The 27,681-nt window shown below is 41.2% G+C and overlaps 3 protein-coding genes across 4 annotated transcripts; 2 read left to right on the top strand and 1 right to left on the bottom strand.

Moving 5' to 3' along the window:
• Positions 1 to 459: 459 nt before the first annotated feature.
• On the bottom strand, positions 460 to 3,850 carry LOC129101641 (phytanoyl-CoA hydroxylase-interacting protein). Its single transcript, XM_054611532.1, has 4 exons — positions 3,680 to 3,850; positions 1,921 to 2,095; positions 1,669 to 1,786; positions 460 to 1,147 (listed from the first exon to the last, which is right to left on the bottom strand). The coding sequence occupies exons 1-4, from the start codon at positions 3,845 to 3,847 to the stop codon at positions 601 to 603; spliced, it is 1,008 nt and encodes a 335-aa protein (XP_054467507.1). The 5' UTR covers positions 3,848 to 3,850; the 3' UTR covers positions 460 to 600.
• A 5,287-nt stretch (positions 3,851 to 9,137) lies between these two features.
• On the top strand, positions 9,138 to 13,238 carry polr3d (polymerase (RNA) III (DNA directed) polypeptide D). Its single transcript, XM_054611264.1, has 9 exons — positions 9,138 to 9,275; positions 10,191 to 10,358; positions 10,456 to 10,499; positions 10,589 to 10,743; positions 10,859 to 10,983; positions 11,770 to 11,935; positions 12,091 to 12,338; positions 12,428 to 12,580; positions 12,781 to 13,238. Exons 2-9 carry the CDS (start codon positions 10,197 to 10,199, stop codon positions 12,895 to 12,897), a joined length of 1,170 nt encoding a protein of 389 aa, XP_054467239.1. The 5' UTR covers positions 9,138 to 9,275; positions 10,191 to 10,196; the 3' UTR covers positions 12,898 to 13,238.
• An 873-nt stretch (positions 13,239 to 14,111) lies between these two features.
• LOC129101271 (glycerol-3-phosphate acyltransferase 4) lies at positions 14,112 to 27,225 on the top strand. 2 transcript variants are annotated; one of them, XM_054611012.1, is made up of 14 exons: positions 14,112 to 14,290; positions 14,984 to 15,104; positions 15,461 to 15,628; positions 18,131 to 18,200; positions 18,291 to 18,591; positions 19,934 to 20,008; positions 20,115 to 20,204; positions 23,226 to 23,319; positions 23,428 to 23,543; positions 23,814 to 23,869; positions 23,992 to 24,077; positions 24,206 to 24,334; positions 24,502 to 24,581; positions 25,810 to 27,225. In XM_054611012.1, the coding sequence occupies exons 3-14, from the start codon at positions 15,461 to 15,463 to the stop codon at positions 25,916 to 25,918; spliced, it is 1,374 nt and encodes a 457-aa protein (XP_054466987.1). In that variant the 5' UTR covers positions 14,112 to 14,290; positions 14,984 to 15,104; the 3' UTR covers positions 25,919 to 27,225. The 2 variants fall into 2 exon arrangements, with proteins under 2 accessions (XP_054466987.1, XP_054466986.1); XM_054611011.1 differs by having other exon boundaries at positions 14,984 to 15,628.
• Positions 27,226 to 27,681: the final 456 nt, after the last annotated feature.

The raw sequence follows: 27,681 nt of genomic DNA, 5'->3' as shown, positions 1-27,681 counted from the left end.
CAATGTAGCATTAATATTGGACATCCGGCAGTGACTTTGTAGAGAAATCACAATAAGTAAATGTAGCAAAATATTTTGTTATGACCTGTTATGTTTTTAAAGGGCATGCTTCTGGCGTTTGCATGTCCAGGTTTTATCAAACACAAATTTCTTTAAGAGAAACTACATCAAACTAGTGGGAACAGTACAACAACAAAAATGAAACACATTTTAAGGGAAAAAATGTAAATTAAAAATAATATAAAATGACACCAGAGAGCACAGATGTCTCTCAACAAACAGAGCAGAGGTTTTTCAGCCATCTAAAGCCCATCATGTCTCAGGCCTTTTTGTTCAGCAGCCATGGTTGGACATTTACTGTTTCCAGTTATGATCTTAATGAGATTCTGCGATACACACTGTAAAAAGTCTTCTATTTAATACTCACTATTCTAGTCCAGGCAGGAGGGAAGAGGGGCAGCAGCATGCACGCACCCCGAGGGGTGGGCTGTTTCCAAAGTGTTCTGACCTACACGTGATGGTCTCGAATGCTTTGTCTTGTGCAACACTGTCTTTCAATATTGCAGGCTCACACACTCTGAGGTCTGTCCTTCATCTCACTCAGCGTCCCACACTGATGTTGCACACTTTGCAGCTCGGGTCTTTCTTGGCATTGGCTGTTGTCAGACTCATAAGCTGGTGGTGCCCAGTGATCTGCTCAACGCTGCCCTGATCCATGGGGACCGGCTCTGTAAAAAGCACCTCAAGGATGACATCACTGGCATGGCAGTACAGAGGCTCCTCCCCTGGCCTCTCGGGGGCAGTGTATGTCAGGAAGGGGTTGGAGGCCAAGTCCAGCATAGGGAGGCGAGTGCGACAGAAGGTATCTCCCTCGGAGCCAACAGGGGCCAGCACCAGCACCACGTAGTGGTAGGCTGTGTACATACAGTAGAAGTCTGCAAAGTATAGAGAGATGTTGGGGTTCAGCAGGTGTCCAGCTGGGATCTGGAAACGCAAGGGGCCGTAAGGGGAGTCTCTGGGAGGCAGGCCGGTATCGAACTCTGTGTTGCAGCTGAAGAAGACTCCCTGCAGTTTGCCGTTGATAGGAGAACCATGACTCCCACTGATGTCTTTTAGGGCTGGACGCATCAGGCCTCCACATTCTCTACTAATTCAAGATATGAAGACAAAAAAAAGGATTATACTTCACATTTTGGGAAAATCCAATACCACTCTGTAAACTGACAGGAAGCCAGCGACTGGACTGGAAGCAGGTAACCTGACTCTATCCAAATATAACTAAATCAACCTACCATCAGCCATAAGTTTATTTAAAGGCACAGCATGTAGCATTTAGGGGGATCTATTCACAGAAAGGGAATAAAACATTCATAACTATGGTTTTAGTTTATAATCACCTGAAACTAACAATTGTTGTGTTTAGATTAGCTCAGATTGAGACATTCATATTTACATAGCGAAGCTGGTCCTTTTCACAGTGTCCGCCATGTTGCACTGCCATGTTTCTACCGGCCAGCTGTTTCCATTTGTTTTTACTCTTTCAGCTTACCTAAGCTAAAAAAAATTGCTTGTGCCAGCTTCTTACTTACCATACAAACACGAGAGTGCTTTAATTGCAGCTGGAAATGCTTTAGATATAAAATTAGGAGATAAGAATGCAGCACTGACCTGACATTGTCAAAGTAGTCTGGGTGCTGGTTGCGATAAAACACAGAGAACTTTAGCAGCCTCCCTGCAGACCCCTTAGCCTTGTCAAGAAGCTGCTGTAGGTGTTCCATGGCATAGTCTGCAAAGTCGTGTAAAATGCTAATGAGTACCCAGTGCTGACACAGGGTTGTATTGTGATTTTGTATTACTTTGATTAATGCTCTGATACTCTATACAACACACTATTAGTGTTACAGGCATGTTTTATCCTACCCCCGGTGCAGAACTCCACCACCTGGCTCCACTCTGAAACCAGGTAGTCACCGTCTGGTTGTCGGATTGCAGTTTGGACAGCAACACAGTACATTGTCCGTGGGCTGAGAAACCAGTGTCCCCTCACTGCCATGGGGAGAGGTACAGCCTTGGCCACCAGCTTGGTTGGCACATCCTGGAGGACAAGGAAGGAAGGAGTTGACATCGGGGACAGAATGCAATGCCAACAGGCCGCTGTGTGTTTAATTTACATTTTAAAACAATTGTAAATGCTATTGTTTAGTCAACCATTTCCCTCCATACAGTTTGCCATACAAGCATAATTTTCCACTTAAAGCCCAAGCTGCTGTAACTAGGATACATCTAATCAAATCAGCAGCTTTGTTTTGGCCAAGGCCTCTACGAAGCACAGCTAATTACTAAAGGCTCAGAGGCCCATATATCCATGACAACATCTATGATGCAAGTTTGTTTGTGCCACTTTGTGCATCAGAGAGTGAGCATATCTTGCATTCAGGAGCAACTCTCTCAGATCTACCCCTGCCTTGACTTCACAAAAGCACTGAGCTTTTGAAATGTCAACGGCAGCAATAGGCCGTGATTACAGGGAGTATTTTGCATCTGAAATGAAGGGAGATCATAAATGTTATACTTTAGCTCCTGAAGCTATATTTAGATACCAAATTGATCAATACATTGCTAATGCACATTATACATTTGTGGTCCTTTAACCTGAGTGAAAAAGATCCAATCTTTCCTTTAGCAATATTTAGCCATACTATCTTTTGCTGACATGCTGATGTTAATCAGGTATAATGTTTAACATGTTCACCACCTTAGTTTAGCTTGTAAGCATGCTAACATTCGTGAATTAAAAACAAACACAAAGTACAGTTGAAGCTAATGGGATTTGCATTATTTATGTTGATATTTGGTCATAATGGAATTGAACTGATGGAACTAGATGAAAAGTGAAAGGATCACTAAAGTCATCATTAATTTACTGGGAAACATGAATGTCTGGTCAAAATGTCATGGTAATCCATTAAAATATAATTGTATCTGGATTACACAGACTGAACTTGCTATCTCCTGAGCAATGGCGATTCCATTGATAAAAATAAATAGTCAAACATACATATCTGTATAACACTTGAAAATGTATATAATACATGCTAGAGATCTAGGGACTGCAGATGGGAAGTAGCTGGCAGCTAAATACTATACAAAGAAGCTCTTTTAACGGCTTAAAAAAAACATTTGAAAAAAAGGTAAACCATTACATTACATTACTACCTATTATTTATGGTGTATGCAATACGCTCAATTTGTTAAAATACAAACAGTTCTGTGCTACGGATGAATATGTCTGTTTTTGTCCATTCTAAGAGGAAGCAATGTGAGTCACTGGCCTGAAGCTGTTGACTGAACTGCATTTTCCTTTTTTGCCTATATTTGAAGTGACTGAAAGGGCGCAACCACTCTTTTCTGTGTTAAGATTTATGCAGAATATCACAAGGCAGTTAGACCCATCTGTTAACCCAGCTAGACCTCAATAAAATGCATGTTTTCCCGTCTTATTTAGGCTGTCTGCTACAATTTTATAAGAGCATACAGTAAAAGGACCACTTCTTCACCAACCCTATGTTGAAAGTTGATCGTTGTGAACATAAACACAGACGGGACAGACAGATACATCCAGGGAAAGGATAGGGGAAGGTACATGGGGGGGGGGGCCAGTAGTTTCAGATTGTCAGACCCTGTGCTTGAAGCGGTTGGGGTCCCTGCTCTCTTTGCGGCTCAGGTCAATGAAGAAGTGTGTTGCTCTGGCACTGTCCTCGGGGGTCATGTCCCACATGATGCGGAAGGAGTCACAGGTCACCTCACAGATCTGGATGTTGCAGGGGGTGGCGAGAGGTGCGTCCATTTTCTGTAATCTGCCATTAAACCGAGAGATTAAGGGGGATAGTTAGACCAGAGTGCAACCACGGTAATGCAGTAATGCTTGTGAAAGAGGCAACATATGCTAAGAGAGATTGTATAATTTAGAGATACAAAGTGGACACTGTACAACAGTGCAGAAACACCATGTCTGAATTCACCTCAGGCATCCAATTAACCTTTTTATTTTTCCACTGTCCTGCTCTTTTCTCCCCTCCTCCCCCCCTTTCCTTGCCCTCAACTGACATTTCCCATCATTACACAACTCGATACATGCATTTCATAATCCACCTACAGCAGTCTCCCAGCAACCGCACGTCTGCAGCCTCCCTCAATCTTCTCCTGTGATTCTCAAGGAAGTGGGGTCACAAACAAAAATGTGCTGCACTCGTCAGCAACAATTTCAATCGAAGGGAACTTTTTAAAACACTTTTGCTTCCTAGCTGAAGTGCATGTCTCTTCACAACAGCTGGGCTGAGTGAACTCATTTTGCAGCTCAAGGGAAATCATGCAGCACCTTTTAAACTGTTTTGGCAGAAACAGGGGAAGTTTAAGTAGCTATCAGCTGCAGGTGATGTATGAACACATTTCCTTCAGTTGCCCATCAGTGATTCGATCCAGGCTGCTGCACATGGCCTTGAGTGTCCGGCTGGGTACAATCTATTGGTGAGCCTGTGTCTGTGTTTGATTAGCTGTCACCATCCTTGTCATAAACTGATGGTAAGTCTCTGCAGCAAGTGCACAACGGTCATCTCCTGTTTGTCTCCATAGTTTGCTTGTCATTTTCATCCATCTAAAATGTGTCATTGCAATCATCTGCTCCTGTTTTGTTTACTGATCTAAAAAAAAAAAACATTTTCTCCTCATTTCTCCAGCATATCAACACCAGCTTTATTAAAATCACCCTGACTGAGCATATCCTAAATCACAGATGTGCCTAAAAATAACTCTAGCAATAGTACAAACAATCACAGCGCGCTCATTTTGCTGCCTGTGTAATCTTACAGATGCCTGGTGCCATTGTCTGACTGTGAGGTCCTTCAAGGTGTTCTCCAGTCAGTGTGATGGACAGGCTGCAGCAGCTCATTAAAGCCTGTGAACTGTGAAATGTGTGCGGTAGCTCGTTCAGACGGGGGGCAGGGGAGAGGGCTGTTGTACCTTGCACGTGTGTTACCGCGCATCCATTTTCCAGCTGCCGTTCTCGTTTCTAAACACGGTGTCTGTTTCAGAGATAGAAACTGGGGCAAGAGGAGATTCTCACAGGGCAAGTCATCAAAGCCCCCATGTGTATGTTCCACTTTTGGATCGAATACATGTGAACACAGTTCAAACGCAGGTTTCCATACCAGAAAAACAATCCGTCGCCCTGATATATATATATCAGCCTCCAAAGATATGAAAGCCAATTATTTCTCCTGCAAAACCATCTTTGATAGCCGGTTGCTCCAAATGAGTCCACTGATTATAACAGGGACTCACGTAATAAATCATAATTTTCTGATGTGTATATGTGTGTGTGTGTATATGGGCTGTTAGTGCTCAGTTACATTTCTTTCACTAGCAGAAATCTAGCTGTTATCTCTGTGAGGCAGCATCATTAAAGCAGCTGCGGCATTCATGCATATGGAGCAGGGCACTGAAAGAAACTCTAGGCTTCAAAGTCATATTTTCCTCAGAGGAGAACACTTCACACATTTAGATGGTTGCACGAGGGAAGACAGAAGGCAAAATTTGCTCATACATGTTTTAAACTAAAGAGGTTGTAATGGCCACATCACAGAATTAATCACTGGGCAATATTCAAAGTTCAATGAACACGCTGTTAAACAGAGATATTGTGCGACTTACGCAGTTTGAGACAATAAACCCACTTGCACAATTAAACCAACCATTAACATTTAGGAAAAGGAGCATTACATGACGCATTCAATGCTGCTGTATGAAATATCCTAACAGTCTCTGGTGAAATGGCATTGGTTGGATGTAATAAATGTCAAAAGTTAGCATAAATGTCACACATGTGTGTTTATATCAACATGCAATTAAAACTATAACACTCCAATTACTGTATTCATCTGACTTCAATGTCTCTTACTTGAGAAATGCACAAACGAAACGTGCCATAAGATTGTCTCCATACACTGGAAGTACAATGTAATGGATTTATTTTCTAAGCATTACAATCATCTATAAGTAAGCTGATACTTACTTGTTTGAGGCTCAAATTTTGTAGATGATGATGGGAGAAAATTAAAGCCGGGTAGAAATCTACTATCTTCTTTTTCCGCTTTTCTACTTGCCTCCTCTGCTGCAGTCGATGATAGAACCCACCAGGAAAACTGATTAGGAGGTGAAACGAACACACAGGCTCCTCTCTCAGTCTGTTTCTCTCTCTCACTCTCTGTGTCACACAAACACTCTAACCTCCCCCTCCTGCTCACTGCCCCCCTCCCTCCCTCCCAGTGTAATTTTTCGCCCTGGGCTCTTAAGGATGATGTTGACTTGACTCCTATGTGCAGCCACACAGGATGAATTAAACCCTAAACGCAGCAAGAAATGAGAATTTTCCAACTGGAGTGTGACCACAGTGAGACACTCACTCAACCTCATCAGCATCACGCTCTCGCCAGCCAGTCATACACAACACATCAGATGCCAGTAAGCCATACCCTGAAGCGTCAAATCCACGCACACTAATGTAGACGAACCAATTATTAAAATGTCAACTCTCGGATATGGAGTCAGTATTAACATGAGAGCTTTTAGGGGAAAAACATGAACCATTTGTTTACACGCTCCACTGGCTTCTGTGCATGCAAAAGAGATTATACTGAGTGATGTCCTAGTAAATTACACAGAGCTCAAAATCTCAAAAATATACATGTGCCAACTGTTATGCCATATGGACCAACTCCACAGGCCATTGTCCCCCAGCCCAACCGGAGGCGAGGGATGCCACAGTGTAAGCCCAAAGTAAGCAGATTTCCCTTTATTTTCAGAGGGATGTTTTTGGTTCAACCCGTTATGGTTCAACCTCATCGGGGCAACTTCATTTAGGATTTCCCAGATTAGTGGCTATAATCTGCTGCTAAAACAATGGATATGGGCGTAGAATAAAGACAAATAACAAAGGGATAAACTGATAGTGAGAGTGCAGTCCTTTCACACACACATAATATTTGAGTTTAAAAAATGACAGAGATATATTGCTATAATTCCACAGACTGTGTGCAGTATTGAAAAGCTTCATTTATTTCCAGCCAGCCACAGAAAAGTGATACCCTCAGAGTGTAATTAAACTGCAATCTTCCATCATTAGTCATGCTATGACAGTCTGCCTCTGCCCAAATGACCCTCTGAGCTCCAGAGGTGGGAATAGCTGGTTTGTTAAGGGTTGGCTGTGTGTCTGTTTGGAAGAGAATTCGGCTCCATACTTTTACATAAACCATTCGTGATTTCCTTAAACAGGAAGATAACCTTTGTATTTCAACGATGCCTAAACATTTGCATTTTCTAAAAAAGTTTTGTGGATTTATTCATCACAACCCGCCCCCCTGCACATCAGGACACAAACCCCAGGGTCCATGCCTTATCAGCAGGACCACACACCACCGGGTTGGAGTGACCTGGAGCATTGAAAAATAGTCAGGAGCATCCTGGAGGAGAGATTTATTTCACCGTGTTGTTGATTTGGCAGGAGATCCTGGATCCTGTTCCAGAACAACTTGCACTTTACAGACGTACAAGCATAATATTTGCATTTCTTTGCACCAAATCATGCACAAATTCAAACAGTTTGCTGACATAATGTTCATGGACAAAACATGAGTACGTATTTATTTCTTTTGATTCATAGGGCTTTGCAATACTTGTTTTTAATCATGGTATATACTGAAAAACCAAGATGTACATTTGCAAAAGTTAATCAGACAATTACACTATTTTAAGAAAAGGTCACACATTATCAATTGTTCAAATGTAATTGTTATAAAATACAATAATAGGAAAATATATCTACACTAAATTAAACTGATGTTGTGATATGCAACTTTACTGTCTTGGATTGTAGTTGTGGATATAGCTTCAGTGTTATATGAAATGTTGCTGCAAAGTGCTTTTCTAAGAGAAAGGAATAATAATGCCTCTGCGTTCGGTCATCATAGATACATGACTAGATGTTTACTACCCGGAGCCTTCCTCGTAGCACTTATTGCACTCGTATTAGTTGCTGCACTTACTGTATTCGTATCAGTTCGCTGCACTTATTGAATTTGTATTTGTTTACTGCACTTATCCTATTCGTAGTAGTTTGTAGCACTTACTATATTCGGATTAGTCTGTTGCAATTATTGTTTTCGTAGTAATCTGCCTCTGCACTATACTTTTGCTCTGGCTTATGCTTTGAGATGCTTGTTTAAGAAAGGAGATGCACTTATGACTTCTGGTGACTAGTAGTTCTCTTGAATACCTATGTTGAATACACTTCCTGTAAGTCGCTTTGGATAAAAGCGTCTGCTAAATGACTGTAATGTAATGTAATGTAATGTTTCTTGTCTGCTGCCTATAGCAGCAATAATCCCACATAGATTTGCCACCAACCAAATTATCGTTTTTATCTTTAAAAATTCTGCATGGAAAACCAGTTAATAGAAGAGAATAACTACTTTAAGAAATTGTGTGGATTTGTAGAAAAATGTCTCAGAAGTAAGCTTATGAACACAATGTTGCTGATCTCTCAAGTGTTGGAGATAAGACCACTATAAATAAATACTGAACAAAAATAGTGAAAATAATAGGCCTAAACTGCAGGCTTTTGCTTAGCCTCCTTTATTTATCAATATGGCACTATATTATTAATGTACTGTATATTCTTTTCCATTGGTACTGTGTTGGCTTTGACTACGGTTGCAATATTTTGCCTGACTTTTTCTGGGGCAGGTGAGCTCACAAGCCATGTGCTATTTATGCACATTATGGTGGCCCAGTATGTAGCCTTAACTACAGTGTATGAGGCTTGTGCCTGAGGCATAATTCATCTCAAAGAGTCCATTCAGTGTACTCTTTGAGATGTACATTGAATGTACACTACATCCGTTTCATTACACTGACTGCGCAAATTATCATACTTTTTTTTTTTAAGAACTCACAATATATAGTCCTAATCAAAAAAATAAACATCATTATTATGATAATTATCCATAAGATAATTACATTTATTTCTAGATTGATATTCTCCTAGTGTTTCTGCGCAGGACTGATCCTCGTGAACTCACGTGGTGATGACACTGCGGAAGTGTCATGGCGCCGTGCGTCCAGCGGAGTCAGAACCGTCTCTAGCGTAAAACAACTCGTAATGACTCTCCTCTCCCACGTTAGGACTTAATATCCACAAGGACATCCGAGTAGATCTCACCGTAAGTATCTGGAGAAGCATATCGTGTCAACAGGCATTCTTGACAACGTTAACGTTCAGTAATACTCGCGTTGTATCCTTGTATTCGTGTTTAAATCTGGCCACGTGTTACAGATTTTTTACCGCTGTTGACGCAATATCATGAAATATTACAAGCTAAAGTGGTGATATGAAAGAAAATTGCAAGTGATCGTTGACTTGCATTGTTAAAATGGCTGTCAGTTGTTTATGCCACTGAATAACATGCGTAACTGTGTAAAAGAGCAGAGGCCCATTTCTTAGAAATAACTGCTGTCTCCATTCAGAATAACACCGATAAATATAAATGAAACACTATAGAACATTGTTACTGAATAATATGATAGGATTATGTAGTTTTTTTTCCTGAACAGATTGATGTGCCAGCACGTGTAGGTTACTCAGGTATAGCACCCTTAAGTCAACATCATCTATGTTTAACTGTTAAGATGAACTTGATTAACTCAATCCAGTGCATGGATGTTACAACAATCAGTGACTGCAGAGCAACATGAAAAGACAACAGTTACAGTACCAGTCAAAAGTTTGAACACACCTTCTCATTCAACTACTTTGAAGAATCTAAAATCTAAAACATATTCTGGTTTGTTGAGCATTTGTTTGTTTACCACATAATTCCACATGTGTTCCTTCATAGTTTGGATGTCTTCAATATTAATCTACAATGTAGAAAAAAATAAAGAAAAACCATTGAATAAGAAGGTGTGTCCAAACTTTTGACTGGTACTGAACATCCTTACTGTCCATTATAAGTTGAGGGACTGAATACTTTTCAATGCAAAATAGGTCCGTATAAGAACTTCTGAATTTGACTCAAATGATCAATAATCAGTCACACTCATACATGGTCTTTATTTCTTTTGCCACACGTCTCCAGTTTAGGATGGCTGACTCAGGCTCTGGTGACCCCAGTGGTCAACGTGTGCCACCCCCTGCAGGGAGCAGTTTAGGACTGCTGATGGGCCGCCGACCACCCGCTGCCATCTCGACTGGCCGTCTCCCCTCAATGCGGTCAAGAGATCTCACCCTTGGAGGAGTTAAGAAGGTAACGTGCTGTATCTAACTGTTCTTAACAATCATTGTGAAGGATTGTTTCTCCTTCTTCCTGTCCTCAAGTACTGTTTTTGTATTTTCCCCTTTAGAAAACCTTCACACCCAACATTATTGGCCGGAAAGTCAAAGAAGAGTAAGTTCTCAACTGATCAATAGGAGAGAAAAACATGGGTTCAACCTATCTTTGTGACTGTTGGCCAATGACGATATCTGTTTTGACAGAACAAAAGCTGAAGGCGGGCGGGGGAGAGACAGGAAGGATGCAGGTCGGGGTCGCGGTCCGAGAGATAGAGGCAGGGGCCGAGGTCGCCCAGAGGTCATCCAGTCCCACTCTATTTTTGAGCAGGGGCCGGCAGAGTTGATGGTGAAAAAGAAAGGTAGGAGTTCAGCTGGATGACCACTCACTCTATACTGCTGTAGTTAAACAGTCTATATTACACACGCTTGATGGTGTCTTGTCAAGGCTTAATTGCATCCCTCTATCGTACACAGGTGGCTATGAAAGTGAGAGAGAAGCTCCGACCATGGGACCTTCACCCATCATCAATATTAAAAAGGAAAAGAGAGAGACAGAGGAAGAGACCAAAGAGATACTTGCCAAGCTGGAGCGAGATACAGTAAGTCCCTCGGTTGTCATCTTTTTATTAAAGCTACTGTGAGGAACTCTCAACTGGTTATGGAACATCCATCCATCTTCCATAACCGCCTTATCCAGTTAAGGGTCGCGGGGGTGCTGGAGCCGATCCCAGCTGTCAATGGGCGAAGGCAGGGTACACCCTGGACAGGTCGCCAGCCTAGTCTCAGTTTAATACTGATCCTTTTATTAGACTTGCATAAGTAAACGAGACCGTCAGCGAGTAGATTGTCTATCTTTATATAGTCATTCTTAATATTTGTCATTGTTGCCACCGGATTCCGCACAAAATCAGCAGGTTCATCAGAAACTCCTTCAGCTCAGACTTTAGCACGGTCCTCTGGCAGCAACCAACCATGCAGACAGACACAGGACCAGGGTTGCTGCCGTCTTGGATCTGCAGTCGGAGCTCCGGCGGGAAGAGGAGGGCTCAGCGCCTGGCAGCATCTCCTCTTCCAGCCAGGAGTAGAGCTTTGGGTCGCTGCTCCGCCAGGAAGCCAACACCAGGCTGCTGGAGGCCCAGGCGTATTGCTGGGCCCGCTGTAAGGAAGGAAGGGAGGCACGGCAGAACAAGGACTAAGCGAGGCAGACTGTCAGACCCTGCCGCAGTTAAATCGGGGGTTTTCTAAAGGGACTCTGGTTCTCTGAAACACTACCACTGGTTTCCATAGGCACGCCAAAATCAACACAAAATGAAAGTTCCTCGTAGTGCCTTTTTATTTAGAATTTTGCTTGAATTTAACTCGTCTTCTCCATTTCATCCTTTCAGATTATAGACGACCCCTTCCTGAGGAGTGAGCAGAGGAGCTGCCCCGTCCAGCTCCCTCTTGCTGTATCAGGATGGGGATTCACGGAGGAATTTAGTAGCGCTCCTGTTAAAATTGAGAAGGAGGAGGAGGAGGAGGATGGGGAACCCATGGAACATGCAGTTGAAGGTAACAAGATAAAATTAGAAGGTCTTGTTTCTACGTAGCAATTTCAAAGTCGGCAGCTTCCAATATGTTTTGATAGTTTGTGAAAGCAGGAAATAAATAACAAGCACGTTGCTCACACAGCTGCTCTCTCAAAATACATTTTATCTTCTCCTCAGTGAAACAGGAGCCAGTGGAAACCGAAATAAAGAAGTCAGAAGGAGCCTTCAGGCCCCCTCCTCTGCCTGAGCCCGAAGTTCTCCCTGAGCTGCTGCATAGATGGAGTCTAAGCAAAGGGGAGGAGCTGTTCTTCATGCAGATGCCTGACACGCTGCCTGGCCAGCCCCCAACTCAGGAGCACAGGCCGGTGAAAACCGAGGTGCAGTCAGAGGACGGACAGTCCGTGCTTCTGAAAACAGAATCTCAGGTAAACAAAGTTGTCGTCTACATGTTAAATACATGATGATGATGATGGTTGGGTGGTGTGTGTAAACTGTGTTTTGATTTTTCAAACAGGAGGAGGAAGCTGAAGACAACAACTGCAATTTGAAAGACCTGCGGGAGGGTCTTGTGGGAAAGATGCTGGTGCGCAAGTCCGGCCGGGTCCAGCTCATACTGGGACAAGTGACACTCGATGTGTCTCTGGGAGCATCGTGCTCTTTCCTTCAGGTGTGATCCCAGTATTTATATTTCTCTCTCTGTCTCTGCTTGTCGCCTTTCTGTATCTGTTTAGATACAGCGCAACTTGTGTTTTCCAGTCTCTCTTTTTAGGCAATTTCTAATATTTTAACATAGAATAAATAAGTATTTTACATCAATTATTCACATTTCTGACATGCTTTTTTCTTCTAACCCCCCTGTTTTCTCAGGAGTTGGTCTCTATTAGTGCGGAGGGAAGAACGGGCAACTTGACTGTATTAGGGAATATCAAACACAAAATGGTTTGCTCCCCAGACTTTGAGGCTCTACTGGAGAGCAATGCTTGATGCTGGTCAGAGCGGTGGAGGACTGAACCTCCTGGATGCACTTGTGGTGGGATGTGATGTTGACAAGATGTTCACTCCTACTATTGACTGTTAAAACCTGACATTCAGTAGAAGTATGATGGATGTTGATTGCGCTTCTGTGTTTTCAGAGTTGCTATAGTATTATATTGAAATACACTATCTATAAATATAATAATAACTGAGGTCTTTTTTATTGGCATAGGCATGTTCAAGGGTTGAATGGTGTGCCAAATTTCAGTACTGTTTTCATTTCTCTTTATCTGAGATTACTTGACATGACTATATGGATGTAAATGTGTGAATAAAAAAAAGTTTTTGTTTTCCAGTATTTTAGTGTCAAATTCTTTAAAGTGTTTTTTTCACTGAAATTACAAAAAAAGAAATTAATTATATCACTTACCTCTAGTAACCATGCAGATACATGTTTTTATTTGCTTAGGTTTTAGATATGTAAGATAGCTATCCACATATTGGATTATTGTTTGTTCTGATGGAAGCATTGAAGGATTGCATTTCAAAAATACATCAAGAGGACACTACCATCCTACTGCTCTTATCTTTAGAATTGTAAGTCTAAAATAGGATTGAAGTCCATTTCAAAATACCTTTTAAGCATATTTTGTTCCTGGTTCATTGAATGCATCCGTTGCAGTGTAATATTTGCCTTCTCAGTAGAGAAGTTGCTCATCATCGGCTTTGGAACGACCTGCTGGAGGAGAGAAGGCTTGCAGAATCAGTAATCTCTTTTAAATCACTTCTTAAAACACATTTTTACAGAATGGCTTTCATGTGATGTCGTCGTTTTAATGTTTCGTTTTAATTGGTTTTACTATTTTATCTTATATTCGTTTACTATTTTATGTTGACCTATTTCACTTTATTTTATTTATTTTGTTTCGTTTGTTTGATTGTCACTTGTTATTTCATTGTGTTTCTTAGTTTAGTTTTACCCTAACAATTGTTTTTAATGTTTCTTCTATTGCACTGTTTTGCTGCCTTGTCTGTCGAAGCGCTTTGTAAACCTTGTTTTTAAAAGGTGCTATATAAATAAAGTTATTATTATTATTATTATCATATCACATGCAGGCCCGCTCATCAAAACATTGCTCCACAGCGCCCCTAGTGGCCATGCTTTATACAGGCGTAATTTAAGATGCCACTGCAGTACCTGCGTTTGTCCAGCAGGTGTCGGGGTTGAGCTGAGCGATCAGCCGAGGGGACGGTCCTTTCTAATACGTAGCCAGCAGCGAGCCGCCCGTTGTCAGCCCGTGTTGTTCGCCGGGTGGAGTTTGGCTACAGTCGGCAAGACAAAGACAAGTGATTGACCGGTGAAGCCTTACTGTACCGGGGCTAGGACGCGACGGGACTACAGGTTAGTTCACCATTACATCAACTACACGACCTGCATGTGAGCTGTTGGGTTATTAAAGGAAAAGTGAGGCACTCGTTACTCGAGCACCGAACCAAGCTCGCTCCGTGTAACGCGACACCCGGACGGTCCTCTCGAGGGCTGAGCAGCATGCGAGCCGAACCAAGTTGAGGGAGGGAGGAAGGAAGGAGGAGGGGGGGGACACGGTTTAGCACGACCGTTAGCTCGGAGGCTACGAGCTAACTAACCGTAGACGCAAAGAACCCGTCAGCGTGCGTAGGTTCTGAGTCTCAAGACCGTTGACTGGTCGTGTTCGAGCGCTAACGGCTGTTTCTTGGGTAAGGGCGGGGGGGCTGCTACATGATCCTAGACCGCTCGGACCGTTGGTGAACTGTTGCTAGGGGATGCGCCTAGCTACCAGCCCCGGGGTTCTCCTCCCGTGCTAGCGTCACCAGAGGAGAGATGAGGACGGAGGGCCTCCGACGTTACCTCCGCACTGTGGCTGATGACTGCGACGTCAGCTCATAAAGTTATCACGCTCTATGCTGGAGGAAAAAATAAGATAAAATGTTCAGAAACATCAACACGCTGTTCTGTCTTGAACTAATGAAACCCACGACGTGTCCTCCAGGCCAGTACAGTCACGGTGTTGTGGGAGATGTATCACCCTGATGGTTTGTTTGTTCACCTTTGCAGGTCCGGGTCACACACACACACAGCTGCTGGCTCCTCTCCAGACATCAACCACCTGCTGGGCCCTGTTGTTTCATTGTTTACATGTCTTCATTGTTTTAACAGCAAAGGACATCTGGAAAATGTAATTGCAGAGCAGCTGCTTTTTAAAAAAAAAAAAGACTTTACATTTATTTTCCTGGGATTTCATTCAACTGAGCTCCAGAGCACAATTGATGGTGACAATAATGCAAATCATTGATATGGCCCAAGAGGGCAACGTTAAGATGGCCCCTTCTACTTGTGTTGATTCTCTGTTCAATGTGAGGAGCTCCAACCCCTAGTTATCTTGATGAAGGCCTTTTTCTGACAAAAGATAAGGGCCACTTGGGGGGGCCAGGAGGTGAAGCGCTGTAGCTCCTCTGCCATCTGCTTTGCCCTCTGATTTCAACAATTTTGATAGATTTCATCGCCACCCCCCCTCCTCCCCCTAAATTCAAGATGGAGCTCTTCTTCAACCCTTTCGACAACTTGGTGTGTATCCTGCTGGGCATCTCCTTAACCGTCTGGTTCACTCTGCTGTTGGTCTTCATTATCGTGCCGGCCATCTTTGGGGTGTCCTTTGGCATCCGACGTCTGTACATGAAAACCCTATTAAAGCTCTTTGAGGTAAGCGCTTGCTGCATAATGGCTCACTACTTACTGTTTATTTGAAGAAATGAGGAAATGTACGATTTTTAACTGTAAATGAGTTGATTTGTTAATCATAAATTATGTTGAAGCTGAGGGTAAAGTACAAACACTGTAAACACACAGAGAAGAAGTATGTCTCCAGGTGTGTTTCTATGCTTGCACAGTTCTTATAATTCTCTGTCACCTGCTCCTTTCAAACACCCTGTTGTTCAACAAACCATAAAAGGTTAAAGTTGTCATCTCTGTTCTTGGGAACAGCCTGTTTTTGCTTTTGCTGTACATTTAGCCCGCCCTTTCAATCACTATTCACAGTTCAACTGTCATTTGTGCTTCTGAAAAGCAGTTGCCTGTATAAAATGTAACTTTTTAAGGCTGTAGTTGGTTGAGTTCGTTTTAAGAATACCTCACATTTGCATTTCAGGACATTGGTCAGCTTTAGGCTTTAAAAGTCAAATACCGATTACCATCACAGCCACAGGGCCATTCTTCCGTGGTTATGTAACTGGTGAAAACAGTGGTACAGACCTTGTCAGTAACCGTTGTCGGTGACATGGCTCCAACGGCCAGCAATATTACTGACATGCAGTTTTTACTTTCTAGAAAATGAGTTTGAATCACCAGTGATGGGAGTAATGCATCAGCTTCATCGTGCAATGAGGCCCAGTTTAAGATGTTGGTATTTACCATTAGACTCCAGACACGGTTATCCAGTTTCCCTTTTCCTGCTTTCTCTCGTGAATCCTCGCAAGTAAAGCTGTCATCACTTTCAGGCCTGACCTCTGAGAGCAGATCTTGTGCCAGAAATACACGGACCAGTGGGAGACCTAGGAGACGTTCTTAGCTCATTATTGCCGCAACTACCAAGAGATGTAGAGAAAAGGTCAAAGGACAGATGCAGTAAAGACTGTGCGAACATGAAGCAATGTTGTCTGGTTTGAACTATTTTAATATGCGTAATCGCTTGCAAAGGTCTCCATTGCAGGCTTGTTGAATTAAAAAAATAAAAAAAAAAAAAAAAAAAAAAAAAAAATGAATGTTTGTCTATGGCAAACACAGTAGCATTTGGTTTGTGTTGTTGCCCATCACAAAGTACTTCTGCTCACTTAAGCTTAAGTTATTTGTGGTGTAATCCCACACCTGTAATGTATGATACAAGATAAAAGCGTCCTCTTTCACATGCAGTTCTGGGGACACATGCTGTCATGATGGACTGGCTTTATTTTGTTCCTGTTCTAAGAGCAGCTCTCTGTGTTCCTCCTCTCTCCAGCCAAAGAATCTTGTCAACTGCAGCTGCTTGTAAATACGTTGATTTAGTATTTCAACTTGTCACGGCAAGATTTAAAGGTAGAAAAAAAAGCAAACAGTGTGCTTGATATGCTAGTAATTTGTGTGCTTATTTGATTTAAGTAATTATGACCAGCAAAATAAACCAGTAAAATATCTATACATTTAAATTGGCTGACATTGTGTATCTCCAAAACATAGTCAAACACAAACTGGTTTTAAATTTGCCGTAAGTAAAGTTATTAAACTTGTGTGTCTACACTGATGTAAAGTAATATAGATAAAGTATAAAGATACAAGTTTTTTACTGCATGGCTTCTGCGAGCAATACTATTGTCGCACATTTTTCTTTGCAAGAGCTCCAGGCTAATTCCAGTGTTTTCAACATGCTTGCCTGCTGACCCTATACTTTTTTCTGTCAACTTTTTTTAAAAACTACCTATTGTTGTTTGGTGCACATAAACTTTGAAAGTCGTCATGTGCTGTGGTTATGAACTATAGTCTGAGACTGTTTGAAAGTTAAACACATCCAACACCTCCCAGTCCATAATTTCCTGACCTCCCCTGTTTGTCTTTCAGCTAGAACACTGTGTCCTTTTCCTTCCTCTCGGTTAGGGAAGCACCCATCTGTCTCTTTAAGTCCCGATAGCAATACAGATTCCTGAGCTTTGGGTATCAGCAGATACTGAGTACAGATCTGGGATCATTTTTTTATGTGAATTATAGAAATGTTGTTTTTAAACAAGGCTTAGGTCACAGATAAGACCTGCATATCGTAAACCCGGGTCAGGATGAGGTCAACTTCTGAGAATTCACAATCTTATTTCCTAAACTTTGTGGAAGTTTTGCGCTGTGACGGTTTACAACCTTAACAACGACACTCAAAATAGAGAGAGATGACCATTAAAAAACTTGAGCAGGAAACAGCTGGGACCTTTCTTGAATGTTTGTTTCATTTTGAAAGCTTGTTATTACAACAGTTTGCTGACTGTGACGGCTGGTTGCAACATAAACTTGTTGCATTGTGTTTGTGCTTCCTTTCCTTAATGTTTCATATCCGTGTGTTTCAGAAGATTGATGTTGGAACATTTCTTTTGTTATTGTTTAATTTATAGATGAAGTAACTTGAGCATGCTGAATAACGTGTATTTTGGGACATTTGTATTTTTACACACATTTTTGTCTTTACTATAGTGGGCCACACTAAGGATAGAGAGAGGAGCAAAAGAAAAGAACCACCTCTTGTACAAACCCTACTCAAATGGTAAGATGTGCTCTCTGCGTGGGTGTTTAACTGGAGTATTTGTTTTAGAGACGAGTATTGTTGACACTATGTCTCTCTGGACTGTCGCAGCTATCATTGCCAAGGAGCCCACCTCTTTGGAGGAGGAGATCAAGGGGATCCGGCGGAGCGGCAGCAACAGGGAACTGAACTCTGCCCCCGAGTTTGAGATGTCTGACATCTTTTATTTCGCTCGGCGAGGAGTGGGGAGCATCATGGACGATGAGGTGACCAAGCGGTTCTCCGCTGAGGAGTTGGAGTCCTGGAATCTGCTGACCCGCAGCAACAACAACTTCCACTACATCAGCCTGAGGCTGACCGTCCTATGGGGGCTGGGCCTGCTGATCCGCTACGGCTTCCTGCTGCCTCTCAGGTATTAGCAGTACCACCAACATGGAGGTTGTCTTATATTATATTAGGTAACCCTTACCGCACCTGCTTTGAGGAAAAGTGAACACATTGTGACAGAGCCCATGGATACTTGACCCTTCTACATTTACTACGGTGTCAGTAATTAATAGCGGCTCTCAGTAAAACTCTGCTCTTGAATACATCAGCAGCAGAGTGTTTTTTGTGTTTTAACTCAATTCTACTTTTGGTTTTGAATAACAAACTTCAAGATTATCACCTGTTGTGTAACTAATTCAAAATCTCATTGCAAAGACTTGAGTTATTTAAAAAAATACTGTTTAGTTTATCCACCCATTGCTGCAACATTGTTACAGTGGAAAGTATCTTTGTCTGCATTAAATAGAAATCAACCCAGTGAAGTGGTGTGACTCTGTTTGAAGAATCGCAGTTGAATAAGAATTATGCCAACTGTGCATGCTGGGTAGTCCAGGATGCCCGGGGTTTTGAGGGATAACCACCAAAAAACACAAAGTCAGAGCGGCCAAAGAGCAATTACCTGTGCATTGTCAGAGGGGCTAAATGGAATCCCAGCATGCATTAGACAATAGGTAGGGTTCAGGGCAGAGCTAACGCATACAACGCCAATTTAGCGTGCAACCCATTTGTGAAAATTCAATAAATTTGTGCATTCTGAATGGGGTTTCTGTCCGCTACAGAACACACAAGTAACATTAAGTGCTGCCAAATGCAGGGAGTTGAAGAGGGCGATTCTCATTCGGGGTCAGTTTAGACAGTCACACAGACAATGACTCAGTACTAAGCCCGGCTGGCTCATTTCCAATTGCCAGTGGGGAGACGAATCAGGCCACTGCTGCACAGACAGACATCACTCTAGTCTCCCGTTCAGTTAATAGATTCGCTCACTCTTGTCTGGTTGAATATTGACCGGGCTCACTCACCAGCATCAAACCTTCACCTCCCTAGTGTTCGTCTAATCCTTGTCCAATTTAATCAGCACCTTCTCCAACCTGGATGATTGGTTCATCCGGATTAGGTCAGCCTGTTGGCCAGTTAATCATCTCCTAATATGCCCTCCTGCAAATTGTGTAGTGACGGTGGCGGGCAGAGGAGAGTGTGACATTTTTAATTGATAACCAGAACGCCGCTCCCTCATGACCTTTACATGTTGAGTGTTAGGAGGAAACCTTTTGTGGATAAGGATGCGTTCTTGCATTTAAATGCCAGTTAAATACCAACCGTTTTTATTTTAATTGTTAAACCAAAAAGTGGAATCCCTCCATCCGTTGCTTGTTATAAGAGTCCCTGTCGTAGAGTTAGGTGTAACCAGCCTGTCTGTCTTCCAGGGTAACTCTTGCCTTCACTGGTGTTGGCCTCCTTGTGTTCCTCACCTGTGTCATTGGGCTGCTGCCAAATGGAAGGTAAGACTGATGAAAAGCTGTTCTGTTTTTAATTTATTAAAAATTAATAGATTTGGCATCTTGACACACAAAGTACATTGTGCTTTTTGTATGCTCCTTCTTGCAGGTTAAAAAACTTTCTCAGTCAGCAAGTCCATTTGATGTGCTACAGAATCTGTGTCAGAGCTCTGACTGCCATTATAACCTACCATGACAGGTAAGGGACCCATGCCTTTGTTCCACACCTCTCTAAGTTATCTGACTAGTAGACAAATTTAATTAGGCATGAACCCATTCCAAATCCTTTTTTGACTCCACCTAGAAATGTTTTATTTCAACACTGCAGAAGTGGACATCGTAGAAAAAAGTTTATCAGAAAAAGGACAGGATGTGTAAAAGGGAAGATGAAGCACATGTGGGAGTGGCTTTGATAGGCTCTGAAATACTGTATGCAAACACATGTTTCTATTATTACCACCATTACCACAAGTCATGACCTGATAAGATAACCTGAATGTCTTGTCAACAGAAATAATGGAAACAATACAATGATTCAAAGAAGCTAGACTGGTTTCCCTAAACCATACACGCTGACAATTAGGACATAAAGACTTGTATATTTAAAATGTTATTGTGGCTTATAATATGCAATGTTTTCCTCCTACCATGGTGGTTATTTGCAATGTTCCTGCAATACTCAGTTTGCACTCAACTGGCACATAGTTAATGCTCTGCAAAAGCCTTAAAATTCGGTTACAAAAATGTATCATTGTCACTGTTGATTTTTGATATCACAAAATACAAAGTCCTATTTTATTGGGACAGAGCTCTGCACTGATGCTCACCGTTGTAGAAGTAAATACATTTGGAAAATAAAATGACAAATAGTGTGTCAACGGTACAAATGGTATCTTGAAAGTTCGATGTTCAAAAGAGTTATGCTTTTGGCAAAAACCTTTTTTCACAAAATTATACATTTTTAAGAGAAAGTATGTTGAGACTCGTAGCTTTCCAAATGCCATGACATTTGAGCTGAAGTCAACTTCTGAACTACTGAATTTTTTTCATTGAAAGTTCTCATACATTTTTATTTTTTAATCAAGGGGGATATAATATAAAAACCCAAGCTTTACAAATGCTGCTCATCTTGTTCTCCTGGTTCAATTCTTCTTTCTCAAATATGATCCGCTGCAAAGCTCTTGCTGTGACAGGAAAGGGGTCTATGTGATTTGTAGAACAGAAACCAGGGTGTGCAAGTAATGTGAGCACCCAGAGTGTCGGTATGAAAGGGAGGAACCTGAGGTTAGACACAGACTGTCCACACATTCATATTCATTGAAGCAAGCAGAAAAGCCAAAGTGAGGCTACCGAGAACATAGCAATGGCGTTTCCTGTGGTACATTATAATATCAAAAGGTAGTTACAACAACCTATCTCAATTGGTTTAATACCAATGTACAATGTAATACAAGTCCACCTTTGTATTAAAGTGTCCATTTTCATTTGCAGACTTGCAGGCACTTTTTCAATCCTGTAAACCGCTTTCAGTCTCTGCACCCACAGACTTATAGTTCCTGGTTTTGCGTCCTTCCAGTGCACAGTTATCCTTGGGAACAGTTGTCTAAGGGGACATCCACTTCTATAATTTTATTTATTTCTTCTTTAATCATTTTACAGAACTCTCGAATTATCGGGCAGTCCAAAATGATTTGTGTGTTGTCCTTTATTTGTCCTTAGTTTCTCCAACAAAATGCCACAGAAGGTTCTTTCACATAAAACGGAATTATAAGAGGTGTATTAGAAAATTGGATTTCTGATTTCCAGTCAAATTCTTTCTATTGTTTATTCCATTATGACAGCTTGTGCACAGGTCTTACCATATATTATCTCTGGTTATAATATGTAACTCAATTCCCACTTGTCCTTGATATTCCAGGTATTTTCTGAGTTGTCAGCTGTAAGCTTTTTGTATTTATGAGAGCCATGTTTTTATTTGGAAAGCCTTTTTGCTATGCTAATTAAGTAGACTTCTATTTAATTTGGGTTTTTTCTGACCAACTCTCTTTCTTTATGACTTGTGAATTGAAAATACCTTTACAAGTAATTTGAAGGATGCGTCAATTGTTATTCAAGTTAAGAAAAATGATTTGAGCTCTCCCCCCCCACAGGTTTAACTAACCTGAATGGATTTAAGATTGTGCACCGGTGTTATGATCGATGTGGATGCTGTTTGCTGTAACATTTTATTTAGAGTTAGAATCTAAGAGGAAGAGTAGATGGAGCTTGCATAGAGAGGATTGGCCCATTCAACAGGATGTGAAGGAGGAAGTTGATGCTTTGTGTATTTGCTCATCAGCTGTAATCTAAAACGGCTGGTGTTGTTTTTGGTTAACTGCAGTGCAGGCCAGGCTTGACTGAATTTGAAATAAATTAAACTGTTGGAATGACATCTGGGATTGAGATCAAGGGAGATAACTCAACGTTTGGTAATTTGCTCATATTTTGAGGCACCAGCAAAAGTAGTGAATTTGCATGAGGCTTGCATGCAGAATTATAAGTTAGAGAAGTAATGGACACACCTTTATTCTGATTAGAAAATAACCTAAAGTGTGATCATCTTTGTCTGTACATTCATAAGGGAAGAACACATTGATTAATAACAGACAAACTGATTAATAACAGACTCAAGATTCTTTATTGTCACTTCTACAGTACACACTTGGGACACATGGAATCAAAATATTGTTATCCACAACAACGTATACTACAGACCAGACACCCCTTTAAAAAGAAGTCACTACTAGTTATAAATAAATAGTACTCCTAGGTGAGATAAGGATCTGCATCATTTCTTGTAGCCTTCTGAATGTCTGCCATCAGGGCCTGGCGTGTTGTAACACGTATTCCTCTCTACTCTGGGACTATAAATACACAACGGACAGAGGAAGTGTTTGCCCTCTCACTCTTTTCAAGTTTGTAACTCTATCTTTGGAGTATGGACTCAGTAGGTTCAGGTCCTGCATGCTCTGGGGGTCAAACCTTTTAAAAATATCCACCATGGCGTTTACCCACATTTAAATGGAGAATATAAAACATTACATTGCTTTGTTCATGGTCATATTGTGCACTATAAGTGTATTTTGACACTTACTAACATTGTTGCAGTGACAATTAAGCCTTTCAAGATGTGCATTCATGAAACACAAACTAACAGTCTTTCTGTCTCAATCTGTTACAGTGAGAATAAACCCAAGAATGGAGGTATCTGTGTCGCCAACCACACCTCACCTATTGATGTCATCATCCTGGCCAGCGATGGCTGCTATGCTATGGTAACTATCCTGCTGGTTAACTGGAACCTACAGAAACAGTGACACTGGTCACTTTCTCTGTGGCAGCTGAATGTCTGTTGAGATGACGTTTGCTTTTGTGTTTTTCAGGTTGGCCAAATCCACGGTGGCTTGATGGGGGTCATTCAGAGATCCATGGTCAAGGCCTGCCCACACATTTGGTTTGAACGCTCAGAAGTCAAAGACAGACATCTAGTGGCCAAAAGGTAGCAATACAACCTCTGTTTCTATTACATGTTTTGTTATTGTTCCATCCCCCCCCCCCCCCCCCCCATAGTCTATAAGACCGTTTTTTGCATTCAGTAAGATTTGCAACAAAGTAAAAATGTTCCTTTTGCATTTGAGTGTCAATCTGTTGGAATTCTTTTAATGTAACTCTAGTTATAGTTTCTAGTTCTTTTGTCATTTCTAATTCTGCATCCTCAGAATCTGAAAGAGGTTTTTAAATTATAACCTGTATACACCTTGTATTGCAGATTGAGTGACCATGTAGAAGATAAATCTAAACTGCCCATTCTCATTTTCCCTGAAGGTGAGTTTTGTCAATTATATTGTACAGATGTGAATACTTATAAATCACACTTTAGCCATTTAGTTTTCTTAAAAAGCCCCAGAAGTCTTATTTATTATTCTATGAATATTCTAAATTCCCAGGTACTTGCATTAACAACACATCAGTTATGATGTTTAAGAAGGGCAGTTTTGAGATTGGCGCCACAGTCTACCCTGTGGCTATTAAGGTGAGTCTTTTTTGTTCTTATGTGAGGTGTTATTTTTACCTGCTACGTCTTATTTTAACCATCAACATTCTTTGTAACAGTTTGTTCTAAAAAATAATCATTAATTTTACTGTGTTTGATCCTCACAGTACGACCCCCGATTTGGAGACGCCTTCTGGAATAGCAGCAAGTTTGGAATGGTCAACTACCTGTTGCGTATGATGAGCAGCTGGGCCATCGTCTGCAGTGTGTGGTACCTTCCTCCCATGTCCAGAGAGGTGAGACTCCATGGTTAACTCGAGGCTGCCCAGCAAATATTTTTTGTTTTATTCAATTCCCAAAACTTTTTTTTGTTTGTTTTTATAGTTCATAACTCTATGCGCATATTTATTTGTTAGGACCACTTGTTTGCCTTTGTTATAAATATTTCAATATTCTCCTGCAGGAGGATGAGGATGCTGTACAGTTTGCCAATCGTGTGAAGGCCGCCATAGCCAGGCAAGGAGGACTGGTGGACCTGCTGTGGTAAGAGAAGAGCCTTTCAGCTCAATGCTTTCTATCACTGTCACATACAAACCAAAGACTTACGAGGGTAATGAACATGATTCAACACATGGGTTACTATTAACCCCTACCAGCAATTTGTAATGAATGGAAAGTTGCACAGGTGTAATCAATATTATTATTATTATTACCAACTGAATCCATTCAGGTGATCCAGTCAAGTTGCCCCGGTATGTATGTTAATTCACTGCAATGGCTATTTGGGTCTCTTAATAGAGCTTAGCCATCGTTAATGACACCTGTGGGTTTCCTGCTTTGACTAGATACAATGCCAACAGACTCGAGCCTGAAACAAATCACTGCTAAATGCTAGAAATATACAAGATCTTGTTTATGATACAGATTTAGTGGCTTTGAGATTTTTTTTAAATGGTTGCTGCAGTAGGTCTGCTGGAGTTTCAACTAGAAGGTGCGAGCGAAGTTGTGAAACGTATCATTCCTTTCCTTTGACGCTTTTATATTAAAAGATAATGCAACCACCAGTATAATAGTCAATATTTTGAAGCTTTCTGAGCATATATGGTATTGCAGGCTACAAGTCACTGCTATTATCTGCGATGTTATAACATAGAGACTTTTTAATATTTGAATTGAGTCCAATATTCTTATCGTTTGTCCCAATCACTGACAATGAAAAACAGCTTACAACATAATGGAGCATTTTTACAGTTGACACTTTATTTTTCTAATAAGATTAATTAGAGCTGCATTCCTGTTTCAGTGCTTTATTGTTTCCAAGGCCCTGCTTTTTTGTGGGCTGACTTACTGGCAACTCAGCACAGTCATTAGCGTAACTGGTGTTTGTTTGTTTTTTGTTAGTTTTTTTTGTTGCAGTAATTATACAGTTTGCTGTTAAGTGTAACTCTGTCAGTGCCACAATGCCCATTGAGATGAATTTAACATCTCTTTGACAAAGTAATCATAGGGTAGTAAACACTACAAAGCTAGTAAAAGAATGTCAAATTGTATTGCAATGGATAGGGGTGTCTATTTTCTGGTCGGCTCAGTGTATAGACTACATATCAAATCTGTGGCTGCGTCAAAAGCAGCAAGTTTGCGTGCTTATTTGATGTGCCTTTCATTTCTTGGGCAGAATCTAATAAGCAATAGAATATGGGTGAATTGCATAATTGTCCATTACAATACCACAACATAATTGTCATAACTTATTTCAAACTCCTTTTTGTAGGGATGGAGGATTGAAGCGAGGAAAGGTAAAAGATACCTTTAAAGAAGAGCAGCAGAAGCTGTACAGTAAAATGCTGGTGGGCACCCAAGAGGACCGCAGTCGCTCCTGAAGGACCTGTGTGGGGTGGACTGGCTCAGAGACCCACTTGGGCTCCTCTGACTAAACAGGCAGTCAGCAGTGCTTCCTCTCTACAGGAGCTCCTGGACTGGAAAATCTCCCTCTCTGGTGTCAACAGTACTCCATTTGGCTTCCTCGGTCACTGCCTCAGCCAGGCTTGTTCAGTTTGCGTCGTTGTTACGGGTCATTCTGAGTCTGCTTCCCTTTCTTGGAAAAGCTCGACTGAAGCCCTGCTTGCATTAGAATGAAAATATGGTGCGCACAGAAAAAGGAGCATTGTCTTCCTTGTTGGCAGTCTTTTGAGGGAAAACTTGTGTTATTATCTATAATTGAGTTACTGTCTTTGTTTGGTAGTTTTCATTTAACTGTAATGTTTTTTATCACACTGTGTTAAAGTTACAGAGCTGATTATACAAGGAATAGAAGAGAGTTACTGTAGATGAGAACTAGTTTGTTCTAAAGCTAACAACCTGTGACTGAGTTGGGGATTTGCATGACTGGGTTGCGCCCATGATTTGGGGCACAACGCCAGATTTTGTTACATTACAAATATTTTTATGGGCTTTTTCCAAGATAAAACAAACTTGTATTTTAAGCTTTGTGTTTTACATTAAGACCTATATCAAAATATGTGGTCACTGTAGGAGTAACATTTCACAGGAGCTCTTCATATGTTGTATGTTTCTGTGTTTCTTCCATGGAATGTGTAAATCCTCACATTATGAAACGGAAATAGTGCACCCACAGTTACTGGGATGGAGGTTTGTGTATTGAGGCAGATATTCCTCAGTGTTAAAGCTAATAATGCAGCGTAACTGGAGTGAAAGGGTTTAAGGTGCATTCAGTGAGAATGTATTTGGGATGCCTTTAGCATTGCCCCTTTAAAGCCCATTGCACACAGGAAGTGACGTGATGGCCATCACAATTGGTCTCGTGACTAAAATATTGTTATGACAATTAGATGATACGTACTCATACTAATACACTTCCAAGCAGTCATCATGTTCTACATTGGCTTCCTGGATCGTATGGTTACTATCTTGCCTAATTTATTTTAAGTGAACTCTACAAGCTATTGTCTTTATCCCCCCTACATCATCAGTGGTCTTTCTCCCACCTGGTTGTCTCCTCACAGAGGTTTCACAGAGAGTGCTTCTGTCATCTGGACTCCCCATTAGGCTGGAGTTATGGAGGTTTCTCCCTGAGGCCTTCGTCCCTCTAGTATACGGTTATCAGGAAGATTATTTTGGATTGTGTCAAATCTGTTCATCAAAATAAATGTTCAAGAATGTGACTCGACCTTTGACTTAAGGATTTTTTTTTTGTGCTTCTCACACTGTTGATCATATTTGATTCCCTCGGATACAAGCACAAAGGGGTTGTTACCATACAGCAGCATATGGAACCAAAAGTAATACATATTTAAAATATTCATCTTTCAAGTCCAATGTACTGCAAATTACACCAAATAATCAATATGTGTTATGTGTCGTTCAACAGTTCCATTTTATCCTAAGTATCTCATTTAATAAATAGTTAAAGAGCCTTTTCTTTCACTGGCAAACCATTTTCCAAAATCCAAGCATTTTTCATTTGCTATTTATTGTTTTTGCTCCAAGCAGTACTGCCTTAATTAGCTGCTGCTTTTCTGTGCTATTCTTGGCAAGGCAGGACTCTGGTAACATTTCCTGTCTGATTTATTGTGCAGTGGGCATCACGCTGCTATAACAGAGTCCTGCATGAGGATTGAAAGCT

Source organism: Anoplopoma fimbria, chromosome 13, assembly GCF_027596085.1.
Source record: "Anoplopoma fimbria isolate UVic2021 breed Golden Eagle Sablefish chromosome 13, Afim_UVic_2022, whole genome shotgun sequence".
Classification (NCBI taxonomy): Eukaryota; Metazoa; Chordata; class Actinopteri; order Perciformes; family Anoplopomatidae; genus Anoplopoma; species Anoplopoma fimbria.
Note: the sequence above shows the minus strand (reverse complement) of the source record. Positions and strands in the feature narration are given on the sequence as shown.

Bases quoted from the DNA above. Each gene is read 5' to 3' on its own strand.
- LOC129101641 (XM_054611532.1), bottom strand. From the start codon at position 3,847: ATGGACGCACCTCTCGCCACCCCCTGCAACATCCAGATCTGTGAGGTG. The intron at 1,787-1,920 runs GTAGGATAAAAC...ACGACTTTGCAG, and splicing joins GGTGGAGTTCTGCACCGGGG to ACTATGCCATGGAACACCTA. The intron at 1,148-1,668 runs GTCAGTGCTGCA...ATCTTGAATTAG, and splicing joins GACTACTTTGACAATGTCAG to TAGAGAATGTGGAGGCCTGA.
- polr3d (XM_054611264.1), top strand. From the start codon at position 10,197: ATGGCTGACTCAGGCTCTGGTGACCCCAGTGGTCAACGTGTGCCACCC. The intron at 10,500-10,588 runs GTAAGTTCTCAA...CTGTTTTGACAG, and splicing joins GGCCGGAAAGTCAAAGAAGA to AACAAAAGCTGAAGGCGGGC. The intron at 10,984-11,769 runs GTAAGTCCCTCG...TCATCCTTTCAG, and splicing joins CCAAGCTGGAGCGAGATACA to ATTATAGACGACCCCTTCCT.
- LOC129101271 (XM_054611012.1), top strand. From the start codon at position 15,461: ATGGAGCTCTTCTTCAACCCTTTCGACAACTTGGTGTGTATCCTGCTG. The intron at 18,592-19,933 runs GTATTAGCAGTA...TCTGTCTTCCAG, and splicing joins GGCTTCCTGCTGCCTCTCAG to GGTAACTCTTGCCTTCACTG. The intron at 24,078-24,205 runs GTGAGTCTTTTT...TGATCCTCACAG, and splicing joins TCTACCCTGTGGCTATTAAG to TACGACCCCCGATTTGGAGA.